We start from the raw sequence: 19826 nt of genomic DNA, 5'->3' as shown, positions 1-19826 counted from the left end.
GCATTTCAAGATGGTGAATGAAAAAATGATTTTTCATATACTGAGGTAGCTACAAATTCTGATGCTGCTTTCAAATATCTACCTAAACTACATTTTTGGACATTAAGAAAAGAGACTTAAATATTTTAGGGAATTTCTGAAGTTATGGCTTGAAAAATATATTCTTAACAATATAGTGCATATTGTTGTAAAGCATAATGTCTCACGGCGGAACTCTGTTATGTACACATTTTTTTAACATACCTCCCCTACTCTGTATATAGATTTTTACATTACAATCCATTAACAACTCCTCTCGGTTGCCTTTTTCCCCAAAACAGAGAAATGCACCTAACAGGAATTCCAGGACTTCACTCTACGAGCACACTATTTAGCATAGCGCTAACTCGCTCTCACAGTTTATCATGCAAGAGCCCATGCACCATCCTCTCATTCAGTAATCTACATTTTATCTGAGCTACGATCACACTATTTAGCTAACCCGCCCCCGCAGTTTATCATGCATAGGTCCCTATACATACGGCGTTCGCTCTCTGTGTATATCTATGCATCCATCTGGCTCTGAGTAACTGTGAAAACAAACTATGTCAATCATCTGGCCCTGTGTCTGAGCATCAGAGAGCCCGTAACAAGTTGGAACACGGTATATTATATACCTCCGACAAACTGGCTCGCCCCCAAGCAGGGGGGCAGGGCTCTATTGTTACTTTTCAAACAGGAAGGCCGTTGAGGGAAAGCAAACGTTGGCTTACCTGGCTATCGGTCAAAAAGCAACCTAGGCCAGAACATTTACAAACATTCAAACTTTTACATATATATTTCCATTTTCCAGCTGTGCGTAAAAATCACAGAGCAATATGTATGTTGGGATCCAAATGAGGGCCACTAATGTTTTGTCCGTGGGAACTGTAAGTTTCATAGCAACCAGATATTTTGGAGGATGGATACGGTATTCCATTTGGATGAAGTCAGTCAAGACAATTAAATATGTCAACCTTATAATTTTGGCATGGTTAATACACGGAGGAGATATTTAAACTTGAAACATACACAAAAATAATGGGAAATCACAACTGTGAACACACTGTATTGAAGCAGATTTAAAAGTGTGTGTGCAGCTACCATATGTTGTAAAAAAAAAGGTAAAGTGTTCCCCTGTGCATAGCACCATGCCATGAAGGCGTATAGGGGGTGTGGGGGTAACGCCCCACACTTTCTTGATCCGGTCGTGAGTGGGGGTGATGTGATCAGCATCACGCCCCTGACCGCCTTTACCCCCCAGGGTTTCCCCCAGGTACCCATGTTATTCGACGCTGGGTGGGCGCCGGGGCCGCTTTCACCGTTTGAAAAGTTCCCGGATTTGAACCGGCCGGGGCTCGAACCCGGGACCTTGAGCATGGTAGTCAGACGCGTTACCGACTGAGCCACCGTGGCTATAGTAGGTAAAGTTCTCTGTACATATAACACCGTACCATGAAGGTACATTGAGGGGATGTGGGGGTAGAGCCCAACATATTTTTCATCTCAGCCATTTTGTAGGTGATGTGATCACAACTAAACTCCGGCTGCCTTTACCCCCCAGGACCCATTGATTTGCAGCTGCTTTATGCAGAGACAAGACCAGAAAAATTCCAACCTTTGATCCTTTGATCACCCACCCCAATATTCGAACCTGGGTCTTCTGCATGGCAATCAGCCAGCCTGTCTGCTTTTTTTTTTTTTTTTTTTACATTTGTAATAAAAGTAATACCCCTAAGCAGTAGTATCCCCCCTTTTTCTCTCTATTTTCTCAATTTTCACACACATTAATTTTCCCTGTATTATCATTGGAACAAACATCCACATCCGAAACAGTATTCGAACCCGGAACTCCTGGCAGTGCAGTGTGCTGTGCTAACCACTTCGCCACGGAGGTTGTCTAAACCACCATAGCTATAGTGGAGCCCAAGTTAAGAGTTTAGTATGGGCCCTTATGGGCTTTTACTTTTGAGATCACCACCCCTAAACAAGTGTGTTTCTGTCAGAAACAAAAGTCGATATCATTCGAAGAAAAAATAATAAATAAGCAAAAACCAGAGGAAATGTAAGGCTTTGATGGTTTACACCTTCTTTTGCAATTCGGACCATCAAAAAAAGACGTTTTCCTTTCTTGTGTTTACCGCGATTTGGGGAGTTAAAACTAACAGCCGTCCGACGGTTGCCACTTGCTGCAAACATGTGTTGGGAAGAGGGAAGGGGGCGGGGAATGGCCAGGCAAAAGTTCGTGAATAGGCGGCTCCTGTCGGGGGTCAAGTGGTTTGTTGTTTGCCTACGCGCTTTCTCATTTTGAGTATTTCTTGAAGGAATTTATTATTATAATTATTCTACAACAGCAAAATGGCAAGGGGTGGTATTATCAAGCATAAAAGTGTCCAGAGTCTTACAAGTAAAGAGAGACAAATTGTAATAAATATAAATATACTTCAAGCAGAAAAATCCCGGTAAAAGTGTTAGTTGGACTGCAAGCGAAAATGCTGAAACGACTGGAATTTCGTTCAAAACTGTTTACAAAATTAATAGCGAAGCGATTAAAGGTCCTCTTGCAACACCAAACGAGCAGAAAAAACGTCAAGAAACAACAGGTACGCAAAATCCAACAACTTCGAATATAACTTTAATACGAGGCGATGTGCGGCAAAACGTCCCAGGCACATTGTATATAATACATTGCCGGATTTTTCGGGAGGAGGTTCACTTGCCCCTCCCAAAATGATGACTAAGTATTATGAAAAGTATTGAGAGCGTTATATTAAAAGATAAAAAAAATGATCGAGCCATTTTTCCTAGATAGTTAAAAGAAAGTCAGTCTCCTTTCTGTAATTATCCTTCATATGAGTAAAAATACAATAGAACTCCTTTTATTTCACACCTCTGCTAATAATTATTATTAATATTATCAATTATAATTGATTGATTGAGTTTTAAGTCCAATTTTATGCGCAGATAGGTCAGTTGGGACTGGACCTACAGTTTTATGTGAGATACGAAGTACTATGTGCCTCCAGCAGGTATCGAACCCTGATCACTTGATTATAATGCGACGACGAAAATTCTGCTAATGCTATCCCCTTGGAATCGAAGGACCCTGGGTTCAGTTTCCTGGTGGAGGTACATTCTAGGATGAATTATACATTGAAGGCTCAGTTCCGATTAGTTCATCTGACCACAAATTAGACCTAGAACGAACCCTTGCAATTATATTGATGTGAATGACGTGACGTGTCCAATGGGCGTATATGCTGGTCATAACTCCCCCTTGGATAAGTATTCCTAAAAGAAGAGGGTCAACAGCAGGAGAAGATGGCATATGAGGAACAGCTACTAAAAAGTATACGTACTACCCCTTCCCCCTTCGAAAACACTGGGCACAACACTGATATAAGGGCACTTTTTGATGTGTCGAATAAGTTGCAAATCTGCACATTATATTTCCAATATTACGTAATGCTTACAGCATATTCTGTGCACGTCCCAGAAAAAAATAATCTAGACCCGCCTATGACTGTCGAGCTGCTGCTGTGCAAAACGAATGGAGGGACAAAACAATAAAGATACAACAAGACTTTCTGTGCGGCCTTACGAGTTGTTTGCGAGCACTTACAGGTAGGGGGGAGAGATTTGCTTTGGTGCATGCCGGTAATGAACACGGTTTTGTCTCAAACAAGACAGTGTGCCGATAAATGTGAAACAGGCCTCCCCGATGGCACAGTGGTAACGTCCTGGTTTGATACCCTTTGGAGGCATATGGTGGTTCGGATCCCAGTTTAACTCCCCGATGGCGCAGTGGTAGCGTCGTCGCCTTGTAATCAAGGGGTCCCGGGTTCGATACCCGGTGGAGACACATAGTGGTTCGGATCCCACTTTAAACTGTAGGTCCAGTCCCGATTAGCCTTACTGTGCATAAAGTGGACTTAAAACGCCATATCAATCAATCGGATCCCAGTTTAAACTGTAGGTCCAGTCCAGATTAGCCTTTCTGTGCAAAAAGTGGACTTAAAGGGGGAAAACACGGCCAACATACACGATGAAATGGACAGCAAGACGTATGACAAGTATATTCGGGAACAGTTATTTGCAAATCTCCCTCCATGGACCGTCATTACTCTGTACCACAGCCGCATGAAAGAACAGCTTCCCATCAAATCATGGCGAAAGGATTTTTATTCTTGTATTGAACAGTACCCGTTCCGTTAATCACTAACTTTTGTTGCGGCGTGTACTACAGCAGAAGTTCGATGCACGCCGGAGCCTTCTTCCACTGCGCACCATGCGGCAACACTGTCCCCATAAGCCCCATACTGAACTCTTAAGTTGGGCTCACCAATGTCATGTATTAGTATGGTATTGCAATGCACAACCCTGGGAACTGGCCACGGTGGCTCAGTCGGTAACGTGTCTGACTACCATGCTTAAGGTCCCGGGTTCGATCCCCGACCGGTTCAAATCTGGGAACTTTTCTAACGTTGTAAGAGGCCCCGGCACCCACCCAGCGTTGAATGACATGGGTACCGGGGGGGGAAACCCCGGGAGGTAAAGGCAGTCAGGGGCGTGATGCTGATCACATCACCCCCACTCATGACCGGATGAAGAAAGTGTGAGGCGTTACCCCCACACCCCCTATATGCCTTAATGGCGTGGTGCTAAGCACAGGGGAGCACTTTACCTTTTTACCTTACAACCCTGGGAACTGGTCATAGATATATTAACTGTTACGTCATCCAGCAAGAGTAGAATCAAACTGTTGGTCAAATTTTTCAGAACATAGTATTTTAGATAATTTAATCATTTGCCCCGCACTGTGACTGTGCGGTCATGCTTTGGGCTCTGGCTATGGGAGGTGTGCAGGTTTGAGTCTCGTTGGGGAAATGTAACAGCTTTTCTCCTGAGATTTCAGCCTGTGTATGAGACTGGAGAACACTCACAATCATGATTAAATTAAGGAGCTACGAATAAGTAGCGTAACCTGGTCATGAAAATCTACAATAACGACTAGGAGTTCGTCATGCTGGCCACACGTCACCCCGTAAGTGGTTGGATGATCTTCCACATCAGAGTAGGTAGTAGAAGTCTGTAGGCAGGTCTGGACCCTCAATGGTCTGTTGTGAAATGGGTTATGTATGTTTTTTGCTTAATAATTTCAAGGTGGAAGACCTTGATTGTCAATTCTTAACTATAAAAAAAAAGAAAAAAAAAGAAGTAAAGTGCTCCCCTGTGCTTAGCACCACGCCATGAAGGCGTAATTCTTAACTATGTTAACAGAAAATATTAAATAGTTTTTGATTCAGTGAACTTAAACAGTACAAATTGAATGTTCCAATATATTACTATCAGGGAAAAATGTATTTAATTTTTAATTTTTATATATTTATTAACATAACCTGAAAAAAACCAATGAAACCCAGTTTTGCCTGGGTTTTATCGGGTTTACCAATTCGAAAAAACCTGGGCAAAATGCCAACCCTGATTTACACAGAGCAAGTCTTTGGGGAAAGTGTTAATTAAGTTTTGGGTGGGTTTAGGGTGTGTTGGGGGTGTTTGGATAAATCACTGTTACACTGCACTACTGCTATATGTATTAAGCATCAGCTGAGAGCAAGATCGGAGATATCCCTATTCCACAGCGCGTGCACACGTTTTGTTCAGGGTTGCCAGCTTACCCATTAACAGCAAGGAACACATGTTCACATATAAGCTAAATTTGTCGAAAGTACAAAAAGCAGCAAAACTTTTCTCCCGTACAGTTTTCACAATACTTTAAAGTATCCTTTGCTTTATTAGTCGTGGGAAATAGAGGTGTAAGCTATTTTTACTCAAGATAACTTTTGTATTTTCAAACCAAAAATAAAAACATTATATTTTAATTCAAATGTTGGTTCCTTTTCTGTGCATTACTGAGAAGTTGTGAGTCTACCTAACACAATTTTATTGTCCGGCCAAAATATATTGCTACAAGTCTTAAAAGTAAGTACAAAATATAGTCCGAAAATTCCATTTTCACGAACTTCCATTTTGAGGTGCGAAAGCAAGAAAATATATAACCGATTTAGAGAGAAATTTCTCGGGCTGTTTCATGCTCAATTTAGTTGTTTAGAGAAGTATTCATGTTTTATCCTCTTACCGAAAAGTAAAATTTTATATTTTTGCTGTTTTTTTGTGTTTTTTTTTTGTAATTCTGCATCACTATCCACTGTTGTGCCTGACCCTGTGGCCGAGTGGTTAGCACATCGCGCTGCGATGCCAAGGGTCCCGAGTTCAAATCCCGGTCAGGCTTGGTTGTTTGTGAATGTCCATTCATCAATTTCATCCTTTCATCACTCATCCCCATCTTCGCAAATTAGCCAAGAGGCACAAAACGCGAAGTAAAATAAACTAAATCAATCAATCAATCAATCAATCAACTATCCATTGTTGTGACCGACATGCCAGACTTGGTTGGTTGATTTGGTGTTTTAAGTCCACTTTATGCACAGTAAGGCTAATCGGGACTGGACCTACAGTTTAAAGTGGGATCCGAACCACTTGTACCTCCACCGGGTATCGAACCCGGGACCCCTTGATTACAAGGCGACGACGCAACCACTGCGCCATCGGGGAGGCCAACATGCCAGTCTTGAATGATAAATAATCATCATAAAGATTTCTTTCATGTACTGTTGATGAGAGCTTGACAGATTTTTGAAACACGAGCTGATGTTCTCACTCTTGGTTTCTCGCGATGCTAGGGTGACCTTGCACATTACCTGTTGTTTTGTTAAACTGCTTCACATATTGCCTAATTGATATGGGATCTGGTGACCATCCACATTTTCCTTGTCAGTACTCTCTTTGGACTCTGATTGCTGACTTGAACTCAGTAATCCAGGTGACAACATTCCTTCTCTTTTCAACAAACTACTTACGGTTCCCCATTGTTGCCTTTTCCTGATGGTGTCAGATCGAAAACATGCAACAAAAAAATCTTGTTAATTTTTTTTTTAACTATGTTCGTTCGACAACTGTATTTGATTTGCCTGTGTGATGAAAATAAAACTAATTATGATTTTTTCTGATCAGGGCATTTCATATGAAAGACCCCATACTTATGGTTGGCTAGGAGACGTTACATAGTTTTGTTTCATCTGTTGGGAACACTTATTTACATATTTGCTCATAGTAAAGTACTGACCTTTCATAACCAGATAAGACATAATCCTGAAGTTGTCTTTGACGACAGTCAAAATGACAGATGTTAATCTACCTTTTAATTTGTTTCTCGATTTTTCTGACATCATCCTTCCGAATTGGACCGATATGAACTTAGCTTTACCACTGAAATCCCGTTACATGAGATAGTTCTCTCAAAATACTCAGTTGCCATGTTCCTTCTAATTGTCTGGAATTTCGCACTTACCGGCTATGCCTTATATCATTATTACAAGAATTGTCGTTCTTCAACTAGTACATAAGAATATAACCTTCACTTATTACGTCACTTCCGTTACCTTTCCGACTACTACATTTTTAACAAACACGGATACATTCAAAATTTTGCTCCGATTCGCATACTTACTGCTTTCCCAATCCTCTGTAGATTTATGGACAATTATTGCAATTTTGTTGGCCTTCGATCAATAATTTTCCCCATGCTTGCACTGTAGTTATGAGCAAGTCATATCCAGTTGATTGTTACCAATATTTTTTTTTCTCAACGTTTTTGCTATGCAGTTATGTAATTTTGATTTTCATTCCTTTTACTGATCATTTTTATTAATTATTATATTTTATTTAACATTGGCCCCAGATTTAGTAATTTGGTACCTTTATTGAATGGCATTCTCTGGTTTATTGTGATTTAAAAACTGTATTTAGTAACCTTTCCTTGTTCCTTTTTTCATTTTAGCACCTCGTTCCTATCCTCACCTAATAATGTCTTGTATCTCCATGACGTCTACGTCGCATAGCAGAGACATCCTGAGACTCCTTCAACATTGGACTTCTACGAGCCGGTGACCTTGAGAGAGCGACTCCATCTACCATCGCCTCTCAGTTCGTGGAGTCAACAGTTTCAGTTTTCACCCGGCATACATACACCTGCCTTGTTCTGGTTTTCACAGCTGTAAACACTTTTGCACAGACTCCATGGAATGCAGTGGATACTACACGCAATTGCTTTCGCGTGTCTTCAGAATATTCCGGACCTTACATAGGAACTTTTACGCCATACAGCAAGGACTATACGATTCTATTTTTTTTACTAACCAAGATATATATACACATATAATGGACATTTGATTTTAATATTCCACTCATTATGTACTTGTAGTGGAATAAGTTGGGTTTCTTTACATATTACGAGTGTATTCAATATCTACTCATATTTGGTGTTGGAAATTTTTTTTGTATTTTAATATGTAATGCAGTATAGCATTATTCACTATAATATGAGATATTTTCAACCTTTTTTTTTCTCTCATTTTATTGGAAGATGGTACTTATATCTATACATATATTATTCTCTAAGAAAGATTCAATGGATGGAGAAAATTGCGTGTGCTTCGATATTTTATCTGGATCTTCTATCGGTGCTCCCATACTCCGAATGCCCCCCCCCCCACATCCTTAGTGGGAGGAGCCACAACTCATGGTTTTGGCCATTCTGACGTCAGTTCAGGTGATTTTCACCGCCTCTCGTGGGAGGATTGGCAGAGTTCAGTGGTGTGTGTGTGTTTGATGTATCAACATATTTCTCATGGTTCTTTGACCCGAGCTCATGTCACAGCTTGGCTCATGTTGATAAACATTTCTTGGAAGCCTATATTTGCATGCTCAGCATACATACGAGGGAGTGCTGAAAAGTTCGTAGCCCAACCCAGAAGGAGTGAACGTGGAATGATGAAACTTTAAAGTTTTAAAGAATATATCTTGGTATGTACACATGCAAATTTTCATATTAATGACGGAATTGTTATTGTGCTTTTCAAGCCCCTGAAGTGATCATGTGTGTCCAGCCAGCTAATTTTACAAACATCGAGATCAGAGCTGTCATCAAATTTTTGTTCCACCAAGGAAAGTCGCTGAAGCAAATTCATGAGGAAATCCGTGGAACACTACGGGACTCTCCTCCATCATATGCAGTGGTGAAGAAGTGGGTGGCACAGTTTTAACGTGGCGATTTTTCAACAGATGATGCTCCACGTGCAGGAAGACCAAAAACAGTGACTGTCCCCAAAATCTTGGATGAAATTCATGACCTTATTCTTGAAAATCGCAGAATCTCAGCAAAACGTGTGGCAGAGATTTTGGGCGTCTCTCGGGAACGCGTTGGTACCATAATTCATAATGACTTGGACATGCGCAAGCTCTCGGCAAAATGGGTTCCCAAAAATCTGTCAGCAGATCAAAAGTGTGAAAGAGTGAGGACATCAAGGGAAGTCATTACCAATTTTGAACGCACTGCTGACCAATTTCTGTCACGAATATTAACCATGGTTGTACCACTACGATCCTGAGACGAAACAACAGTCAATGGAGTGGCGGCACTCAGGTTCCCCTCGTCCCAAGAAGTTCAAGAGGCAGAAGTCGGCTGGGAAAGTGTTTGCAACATTCTTCTGGGATAAGGATGGAGTCGTACTCATAGACTACCTGCCCAAGGGTCACACATATAATGCAGAGTATTACTCTGCATTACTCACAACATTGAAAGACAAATTGAAAGTGCAACGCCGCGAAAAAATGAAAAAAAAAAAAAAAAAAGGAATTCTGATCCTGCAGGACAATGCCCCTGTCCATCGAGCACTGCAAACACAACTGACATTGCATGATCTAGGGTTCCAATGTCTAGATCATCCCCCTTATTCCCCAGATCTAGCTACGTCAGACTATTACCTATTCCCCAAACTCAAACAACACTCGAAAGGACACCATTTTGGATCTGATAAGGAGGTGATTAGTGCTACGGAACAGTGGTGTGTGGAACAGCCTTCAGAATTATTTTTCACTGGTTTGCAAAAATTGGAGCACCGTGCAAGGAAGTGTATTGAACTTCGGGGGGAGTATGTAGACTAACTGTAAAATTTCATCATTCCACGTGCACTCCTTCTCGGTTGGGCTACGAACTTTTCAGCACCCCCTCGTATTGTAGTACGCACGCGGTTGATTTCATTTATGCAAGAGACAATGATCTATGGCATTGGACTTCTCATTTTTATTGCCATCTTGACTTTAATTTTAGTTTGCTCCAACAGAGCTTTTGTCGTAATCTTCGACAGTCCAAATCAGATTTACAACTTGACACCTGTCAACCAAATCTAATTTTGACTGCATTTTTTTCTTTCTCTTACATATAGTTTTAGATTTAGTCTGTAATCTTTATTTTCATTGATGGAAATGTATTATTATTTTCTTCGCTATAAATAGACCTTCTCCGGGACTGGATTGGCATAAACGGCAAATACACCTGTACCTTAACTTAATTATTTCAAAAATTCAAATAGGAATTATTTCCCCTCACTGATTGCCGTTACATATCCCTTAGTTTGCGTTATTTTTCAAGTTACACTGAGCGAAGTAGCCAGGCAGGAAACAGTAAGGAATGTGTTAACTTCAGTGCCACCTCAACGAAAAGCATTTGCCAATTATTACAGAGAAAAGTGGAATGATATGTAAAGTGGGCGGAGCTTAAATGAACAGGATGGAAGTTGAATCTGAAACACGACAGTCGAAGTTTAGCTTGAAAAGGGGTTGGTCGAGACAGTCGTTTTTGGAATCTGGAGAGAGAAGAGTGGGATTTGGATTTGGGGAAACGACGGGGAGTTTTAGTATTGAAAGTCAACCGAACTGGATAATGAAGATTGAACGTGAGTTTAAGATTTTTATTTGGGAGTGAAGTCACGATATGCTGAGAGACAATTAAGAGACTAACATCAGAAAGTGAGTAAGAGTGTATTTGGAGGCTCTTTGATCCATGCTTCAAGAACGAGACAGGTAATATGCTTTCTTATGCCAACCTTGCCTTTGCAGTCCTTAGGTCATAATAACAAAATACAAATGAGTTGCCATTCTTTTAAAGGTTCAATAGGTTAAGTTATTTAGGTACCTCCCGCAGCCAACAGATGCAGCAAAGCGAGTCCATCCGAGCTACCAGCTACCCCCAATGGTAAGAACTACAATTATCTAACGGCTTCTGGTTCGATCCCCGAACTTCTAAGGTTCACAGCACACACCAAAAGTGTGTCTCGTTACGCCTGCTACACAAGGGTATAATATAATTCTGTTCAGCTTCCAGGGATCCTCATATTGGATAAACATTCCATTGCTAAGATGATGTGTTAGTTTCTAAGAGTCTGCGAAGACCAATGCTTATAATGACTCTGTATCTCTTCTCTTTCAGAGGCAAGAGTGAAAATCAACGAGGAATTCCGAAAGAATAAAAATGTTACAGACCCTAAAGCAATCGAAGAGGTAATATTCATAAACATATTTTATTTCCTATTACAATTAAAATTGTGTATGAAACTTTGTATTAAAAATTAGTCTCATTCTGAAAGTTTTAAGAAAAAATGGGGAATGTGGATTTTTGTTCATTCAACATACAAATTTTCTAAACTTTATACACTTATTCCGACAAAATTATCTAAAAGTGATTAAATAAGAAAAAAAAATGTAGTGAAGTGATCATTATATACAATGTTTCGCTAGGGCAGGGATAGTGCATGACGACAAATGGTGATGCATGGTACAGATACCGGCATTTTTGATCTGAAACGTCCCGTTTATTTTTACACATATCTTTAACATGCAGGCAATTATATTTATATTGCATAACAAGTACTAACCTGTGTTATAGGAGTTGTTCAAACTGGTGGCCAACTGCATTCACACGTTCCCAGTATCTTTTGATGAAATTTTGATTGACACGCAAAAGTTCCGACAAAAAAAATGACGTTTCTAAAAGTGATTAAAAGAAACAACAACAACTGAGAACTAAGGTAGTGAAGTGATCATTATATACAATATACAGACTCTATTTTTTACGTTTCAGTTTGAACAGTTTAGTAGCCATGTGGGCTGATGTTTCTGAAATGCCTACTTCCACTGAATCATGATATAGGTATTTATTTGGAGAGTGTTTTAATGATGCACCAGTTTTATTGGGTCTTTCCTCCATTAGAATCCTTTGTTTTTGCTCAGCAATTCCAGGTTCTCTTAATCTCAGAACAATTTGCCTAATCGTTTCTCTACCTGGAGCTGCAATGTCGGTGAATTTCTGTGAAATAAGTTAGCCACACTTGGTAAAAACCCAAAGAAGCTTTTTTTTTTCAAGGCCAGCTTCTTATTGGAAACAACCATCCATTCAGCTTGCAGTTTTTTTTTTCAGCTCTACCGTAGAGTAAACTTAACTTTGTTAAAATTATGATATAATAATTATCATATATGACATGTTCAGGGCTTGCGCAGGTCTCAAAGATATGTTGAATGTGCATTTGGGATTCTCATTAACAAATGGAGAATTTTTCATCACCCTGTGAATGTGTCCAAAAAATTTGCCAAAGGTATTGTGAAAGTGTGTGTAATTTTGCAAGTAAGATATGGCTGGCAGAACGAAAAAAAATTTCACTACACCAAGGGGTGTTTGAACGTTGCTACTGTTGCAGCTAGAAAATCATAAAAAAAATTAAAAAATGCTAAGGACGTAAGATAATGTTTTGCGCTGCCATGGCAGAATAGCAAAACATAGTGTCAACAATTTGCAACTGTCTGTACGTTTACACAGTGCATCTCACCCCAGGTATTACTCAAGAAATTATGTGCTTCATAAAATATTAATGCAAGTCTGTTAGTTAAGATTTCCAATTATATTACACGTTTTCATACTTCAATATTTATATATTCTTATTGAAGTTCAAAAGACAAAAATAAAGAAAGAAATAATACAACTAGTGTTTTTAATTAACTGACGTGAAATATCCTGCAAGTAGTGTTCAAATTGAGGAATATATATGGGGAGGTTCAAGATTCCCTTATCACAAACATCGGTGCCAATTTATTTCCATTTCCCCTGGTTTAAAGTAAATAATAAAATGTCTAAATTTCTTTGGAAGCAAACAAGTTAATAAAACTACCAAAATTATTACTTCGAATTCTTCATTACTAATAAAAAGAATAATAGAAAATGTAGATGTGGTGGTGGGGGGGGGGATGGATTATTTCTCTATTTGGGAAAGATGTAGAACTTTGGGATAAAATGAAGAGGGTGGGGGTGGAGAATTCCCTCGTTGCCCCTAATGGATTCAAGAAATCTACACACAATATTTATATTTATCATTTTTCAACACATCGATGTTGAAATTTTCGTTTATCAGATTATATATATATATATTTAGGGTTATGACTTTTTTGTAACCCCATGTTCCTGTGTCATAAATCGATGAACTTTTGTTCAAAGGTAATGAAAAAGGAAATAATTCGATTTAGTTTTGGAAAAAGATCACCCTCAAACCAAAAAATTGATTTTACCATACACGTGTAGGCCTATAACGTAACAAACAAAATTACAAACTTACAAGTACAAAGAGCATAATTATAGAATAATAGATAATTATCATGTCTTAGACAAAATAAATCTGAATTGAAGTTTCTCCTTCATTTTACAGACGTTACTAAGATCTTGAAGACACTTGATTGTCCGTTCTGCACACTGATTTGTTCTGGGTATTCCCAGTCTCGATGGTTCTTGATTCCAAAACTTTTGCACACAGTTAATGCTTTTTCATGAACCTGCAAGCTGCTACATAGCTTCATCTACATTATAGATATGGTCAGTAAACCAATGGTTAACCCATCTGTAAGAGATGAATCTACAAATTTTGCGTAGTGAGTCTCTTCTCTGGTAGAAGAATAAATGCCAAAAGAGCTAGTATTGTTCGGGAATTCCATCTTGCATTACTTAATTTAGGTATTTTCTGAAATTTCACTTCAGGAAATCCTCCAGTTTCTTCAAAAAAGTAGAAAACCCGAGTTAAATGAAGTAGAAATTTCATATCATTATGCCAATCTGCTGTTTCAGTAATCTCTTCTTTACCATTCTCGAAATTAATCTTGAGCTGCTCGTAGTTCTTTACATGTTCTGGGATAAATGGATATTCGATAATGGGCGATGTGTTGTTTCCTCAAAGTTCGTCATCCATTATTATGCGAAGCACTCAGTCAAGAACATAATGTTGACAACCAATGGATTGTGGTTCTTCCAGTTTCTTTTAAGCAAACAGTCATAGTTTCCACAACAATCATCTTTATACTCTTCCATAAATTATATTCATCGAGAACAACTGTTATTCCTTTGACAACAGTATCCGCTTTTCCGTCTGGTAGATCTAGTGCTTCTAACTTAACTTATCTTCCTTCATTCTTCAACACTAGCACTTGATATTCTTGGTCATCAATATGTTTACCATCAAAATGCAATAACCAGTTTTCTAAGTGTAGTGTTTTCTTCATTTCTTCTTTAATGGTGGACCTGTAAATACCAGATTGTGAAGGTGTCTCAATGTTGATTCCATCTTGAGATAACTGTCGGCAAATGATTGCTGCTATGCTGGTTGATAACTTTGAAGATGTTACTAATTTTGTTGCAGATTTGGTTTTGTCATACTTCTTCCTTGTCCCTGTGACTATTCATCTGAATTATCGGACTCTTCATATTCACTCTAAGTAAGTTTTGCTTCTACGACTTGAATTGATAAGATTGTGAAATTTAATTTATTTTGCCATAAACTTGTTACTTCTTTTGCGATTTCCTTTACATGTTTTTTCCTTCCTTTCATTGATGCTCCAAGGAACCGATAGAGCCCAACAATTTGGATTTTGAGTGATATCCTGCTGTAGTTTTCCAGTGATTGTTCTAGTGGAACAATTCTTCTTTTCCTATGTGAATCTAGATTCTTCGTCCAAATCTTCTTGTTTTTATCAGTGGTAGAAGCACTTTTTTATAAAAAGGTAAAGGTAAAAAAAAAAGTAAAGTGTTCCCCTGTGCATAGCACCACACCATGAAGGCATATAGGGTGTGTGGGTGTAACGCCCCACACTTTCTTGATCCGGTCGTGAGTGGGGGTGATGTGATCAGCATCACGCCCCTGACTGCCTTTACCCCCCAGGGTTTCCCCCAGGGACCCATGTTATTCGACGCTGGGTGGGTGCCGGGGCCGCTTCCACCGTTTTTTATAAGACATTATAATTACAAATTATACTTGGTGATTGGAATTATTGCGGAATAGTTCGTACTTCAACAAAATAATGACTAAGTGCACAATTATACACAACACACCACACTGCGACATCACAAAAATACACTCCACGGCTTCAGTTTTCTAAGTTCCTTTGTTTCCCAATGCGGCACATGAATAATGTCTTCTTCCTTCTTCCTGCGGGGCATCTCGTCTTTATTCTCAGATGTGCAATTATCACTGCTCAATCGGGAAGCTTATATACTCTAAGACAATGATTGTTCCAGAAAGTTCAAGAGACTTTTACTAACAAGGGAGGTTATCTAAGTGTCCCCCTCCGATTTCTATAAAACGTGGCAGGTGTATAGAGGGGCCCAAAGGAAGAAATATGTGTTTTTTTGTTTCGGCTAAAAAATTTTTTTGGGGGCAAACCCCCCTCAAATGTCAAGATGAGGAGAAATTGAAGTGGGGATCTGACCCCTGTGTCCCCCTCCGATTTCCATGAAACTTGGCAGGTGTATAGAGGGGCCCAAAGGAAGAAATACGTGTTTTTTTGTTTCAGCTAAAAAACTGTTTTAGGGGGCAAACCCCCCCCCCACCTCAAATGTCAAGATGAGGAGAAATTGAAGTGGGGATCTGACCCCGAAACCACGTAAATCTGGCATAGGGAGAACACACACTTATAATGGGAACACACACAGCACGGAACTGTAGGATTGTAGGTACCAAATGCAGTGCAATTGTAGAGAGATGCCAAATTCATAGACACTGTTGTTCCCTGATAGGCATGGGTATAACATTAGATGGACCAGAGCAGGGTAACGTCTCGTGTGTTATGTAACACATTTTGTCACATTGTATGCTATCGCGTGGTATATTTGCTTTTCTTCGTGTGGTCGGTGATAGCTGTGTTTACCAGTGATATGCACTTCATATCTCAAGTGTTCCCCTTGTGTATCTGCCAGTACTATTTGCACAGAACTTCAACTGCCATCGTCCTTCACGATAGAACTTGTGTTTGGTACTGACATTCCTACAGTTCTGTGCTGTGTGTGTTCCCATTATATGTGCATGTTCTTCCTATTCCGTATTTACGTGGTTTCGGAGTCACGTACACCCACTTCAATTTGTCCTCATTTTGACATTTGAGGGGGGGGTGGGGTGGGGTTTGCCCCCTAAAACTGTTTTTTAGCTGAAACAAAAAACCGCGTGTTTCTTCCTTTGGGTCCCTCTATAAATGTGCCAAGTTTCATGGAAATTGGAGGGGGACACAGGGGTCAGATCCCACTTCAATTTGTCCTCATCTTGACATTTGAGGTGGGGGGGGGGGGGTTGGCCCCTAAAACTGTTTTTAGCCAAAACAAAAAAACACGTATTTCTTTCTTTGGTCTCCTCTATACACCTGCCACGTTTCATGGAAATCAGAGGGGGACACTTAGATAACCTCCTTGTAAGTTCTAGAAAGCTGCATAATGTTCTAGAAGACTCCAGAAAGTTCTATAACATCCAGAACGTTCTAGGAAATTCCAGAGGGCTCCAGAAAGTCATAGTGCTACTACTTGCAAAATGCATATACTACTTATATACAATTTTAGAAATTTCGTGTTGGGGTGACTTTTTTACAAAACTAAACAGAATTAAACCCTTTTTGATTAACTTTGAACAAAAGTTCATTGATTTATGACACAGGAAATCAATTATTCTACAAAAAGTCATAATTCTAATGGGTGCCAGAAAAGGTATACACACTTTAAGAGATGTTATCTATGTATTACTTTTGGAAGTTGAATCGAATTATGGTAGCAACATGTAGTATGATGTTTGCTAAATTGATGGCATTAGTGAAATGAATGCTAGAGTCACCATACGACAGGCAGGACAGTCAAAGAAAATGGCGAAAGCACTTTTTTTGTTCGATGAGAATAGTATTGTGAGTGGTTCCAAAACATGGTATGAGAGGATGAGTTTATGGGGGAAAACGTTTGGTCTGATGAAGCATAGTTTGACTCGAATGGAACAGTGTACCCACATAATTGTGTGTACTGCGCTCCATAAAATTCACATAATCATGTGGAAAAAGGAAATACAATTTACTGGCCCTCAATGTCTGGTGTGGAACCGTCTTCATTCAGTGCATGCTATAATCTTGGGATGGAACCTTTCCATTTTGCTGACTAGAATGTATCAATGCCTGTTCTACTAACTTCTATCTCACATACACATTGTTTGGTAGACTTCTGTGGTGAGCATGTAAACTGTTCCAACACCATAGCAGAATCAGGACATGTTGCTGTGTGAGGCCTACCGGATTTTCCCTAGTGCAGATAACACACAGTACCATGCATTTGATGCATCAAATTTGTCACGAAAGCATGCAATTGTTAGGCATGTTGCAAGTTCTGGTGCATACGTGCTCCTCCATTGTTGTACTTCCACAATATTCACGAATTGCAAATAACACATCAAAATGGTCTCGCGTTCCTCAAATAATGGCCATGCTTCCGCTAATTTGTTTGATTGTCCTGCCTGTCACATGGTGATGCTAGCATTCATTTCATGAATGCCATCTTTTGAGCGAACATCGTACTACACATTGCTAACATAATTCAACTCATCTTCGAAAAGTAATACATAGATAACTTCTCTTGAAGTGGGAAAAAAAAATTTTTTGCACCCCTGTATGTATGTATTTGTGTATGTAGCAACTAATTTTATTTTAAAACAACAGATTAAAGCAATAATAGTGGCCAGCAAGGGAACCTCAAATTAGGCTTCACGCAAAGTGTTTTAAGTTTGCAGGAGGAAAAATAATTTTTTTAAATCCATTGTCAAATATTCCAGTTAAAAGTAATAGACATCTGTTGTGCTTTCCCATTGACCATATTTTGGATTAATGGCAAACTTGCTATGAAAAAAACATACCAGGGAATTTAAATATGTAAGTTATGCTAGCATATACATTTAATATTCACAAAACAACAAGGAACGAAAAAGAATCCTCAAAAATAAAGAAAAACGTAACAAAAACGAGAAAATAAACTGAAAAATGACCTAAAAGTAAAAAAAAATTCAAAGTAAGAGAGATATTTCCTGGTTCTAACTGAAGTGAAGTGGACTGCTTTCAGGTTTAACATTGTTTTCAAGGCACAGGTAAAAAAAATTATGATTTTTCAGCAACTTCTGTACCCTAATATTGAAATATTGGCTGTGTTTAAGATAATTACTTACACAAATTTTAAATGTATTTTCTAAAATTCACAGAGGTTCCGGGAATTTTTCTCTGGTACCAATTGACCCGACTCAAGCTCTGAGCACGTGTGTATCTACTGGAAACCTTGTTAGCACTTAATATGATTTATATTAAATAATTATTTCATGTCCCATTAGAGATATTGAACAAAAAAAATGAAACAAATGAAAAATTGGTATTTGTAGAACTAAATACGCCCAAATATTTGTCTCAAACCCACCAAAGTCTGTAGCTTTTGATCATTCATGTTACCCAACAACCAAATGGAAGAGCTTTTCCTAGGAAATAGTGTTGCTCACAAACGAGAAATTTAACCTCTTGCCTTGAGTCTCATCTTGTTTTCCAGAGGAGACGAATGAATATTTTTGAGATGAAGTGAGACAGACTAAAAGTCTCATCCTGTCTCATATTCAATATGGGACAAACAAATATTTTCGAGACAAGACAAGATTACATGGCATTTTCATGAGATGAGATGAGACTGACCAAAGCCTTGTCTCGTCTCGTGGACAACAGTACTGTTAAAAAATTCCTTCAAGTTATTTTTTTTTTTTTAATTCAAATCAGAAGTTACGCTGAAATTTCAGAATTGAGGATGAAATTTGGATCATGTATATATTATTGAAATTGTAGACTTTAATGACAATAAATATTTTTACGCTAGGTCTTGATCAGAAAGTGAGATAATATATTTTACGCAAGTCTCTAAAATGGAAAATATTAATATGCGTTGACAAAGAAAATGTTAGAGATCATAGTAGGCCTATTTCGAACTACCCAGAAATTATAATTTTAAAAATAGTGGAACATTCATTTTACTACTTTGTGTAGTGAAGCATAATTAAAATCACTTATCTATTTTAACGTTCTCGGTTTTCTCCATTTGGCGAAAATCAGGTTCCAAGAAAGCTAAAACTTTGTTCCACCCTTTTAGCTTTTCCAATTGGTCTTTGAAGTAATTACTGGTTTTCTCCCATAATGGCTTATTTTCCACCAATTCTATCATGTCACAATGTCGTAGTTCAATTTATTCATGATGAGAACGCTCCACTTCAAAACAATTTCCTTCTTGAGCAAAAGTTCATAGCTTGGGTTTCTATTGTATTTTTTTTACTTGAGGTGCAGAGGGGGTTGGGCCCAACTATTGATTAAACTGTTCTAAAAAAAGAAGAAACAAAATCCTCTTTTTTCTGGACTAGTAAGTTCTGATTCCTATTGCAAATTTACGAGTAATCGTGATTTTAATTTTATCTAAAATTCTTGCAATTTTAAGGCGAATACTGTGTGAACTCATGGAATAATTTAATCATTATTTCTCGAAACCTAGTATATTACGT

The 19826-nt window shown here is 38.7% G+C and overlaps 1 protein-coding gene across 2 annotated transcripts in view; it reads left to right on the top strand.

Moving 5' to 3' along the window:
• Nucleotides 1-19826, top strand: part of LOC145978223 (complex III assembly factor LYRM7) — a 62942-nt gene that overhangs the window by 19222 nt on the left and 23894 nt on the right. For both annotated transcript variants that reach the window (XM_083110688.1, XM_083110689.1), the window contains exon 3: nt 11408-11478. In XM_083110688.1, coding sequence (XP_082966814.1) covers nt 11408-11478 — 71 coding nt within the window. The remainder of the gene's footprint in view (nt 1-11407; nt 11479-19826) is intronic.

Source organism: Lepisma saccharinum, chromosome 24 (genome assembly GCF_977018435.1).
Source record: "Lepisma saccharinum chromosome 24, izLepSacc3.1, whole genome shotgun sequence".
Taxonomy (NCBI): domain Eukaryota; kingdom Metazoa; phylum Arthropoda; class Insecta; order Zygentoma; family Lepismatidae; genus Lepisma; species Lepisma saccharinum.
This window is presented reverse-complemented; position numbering and strand designations above follow the sequence as displayed.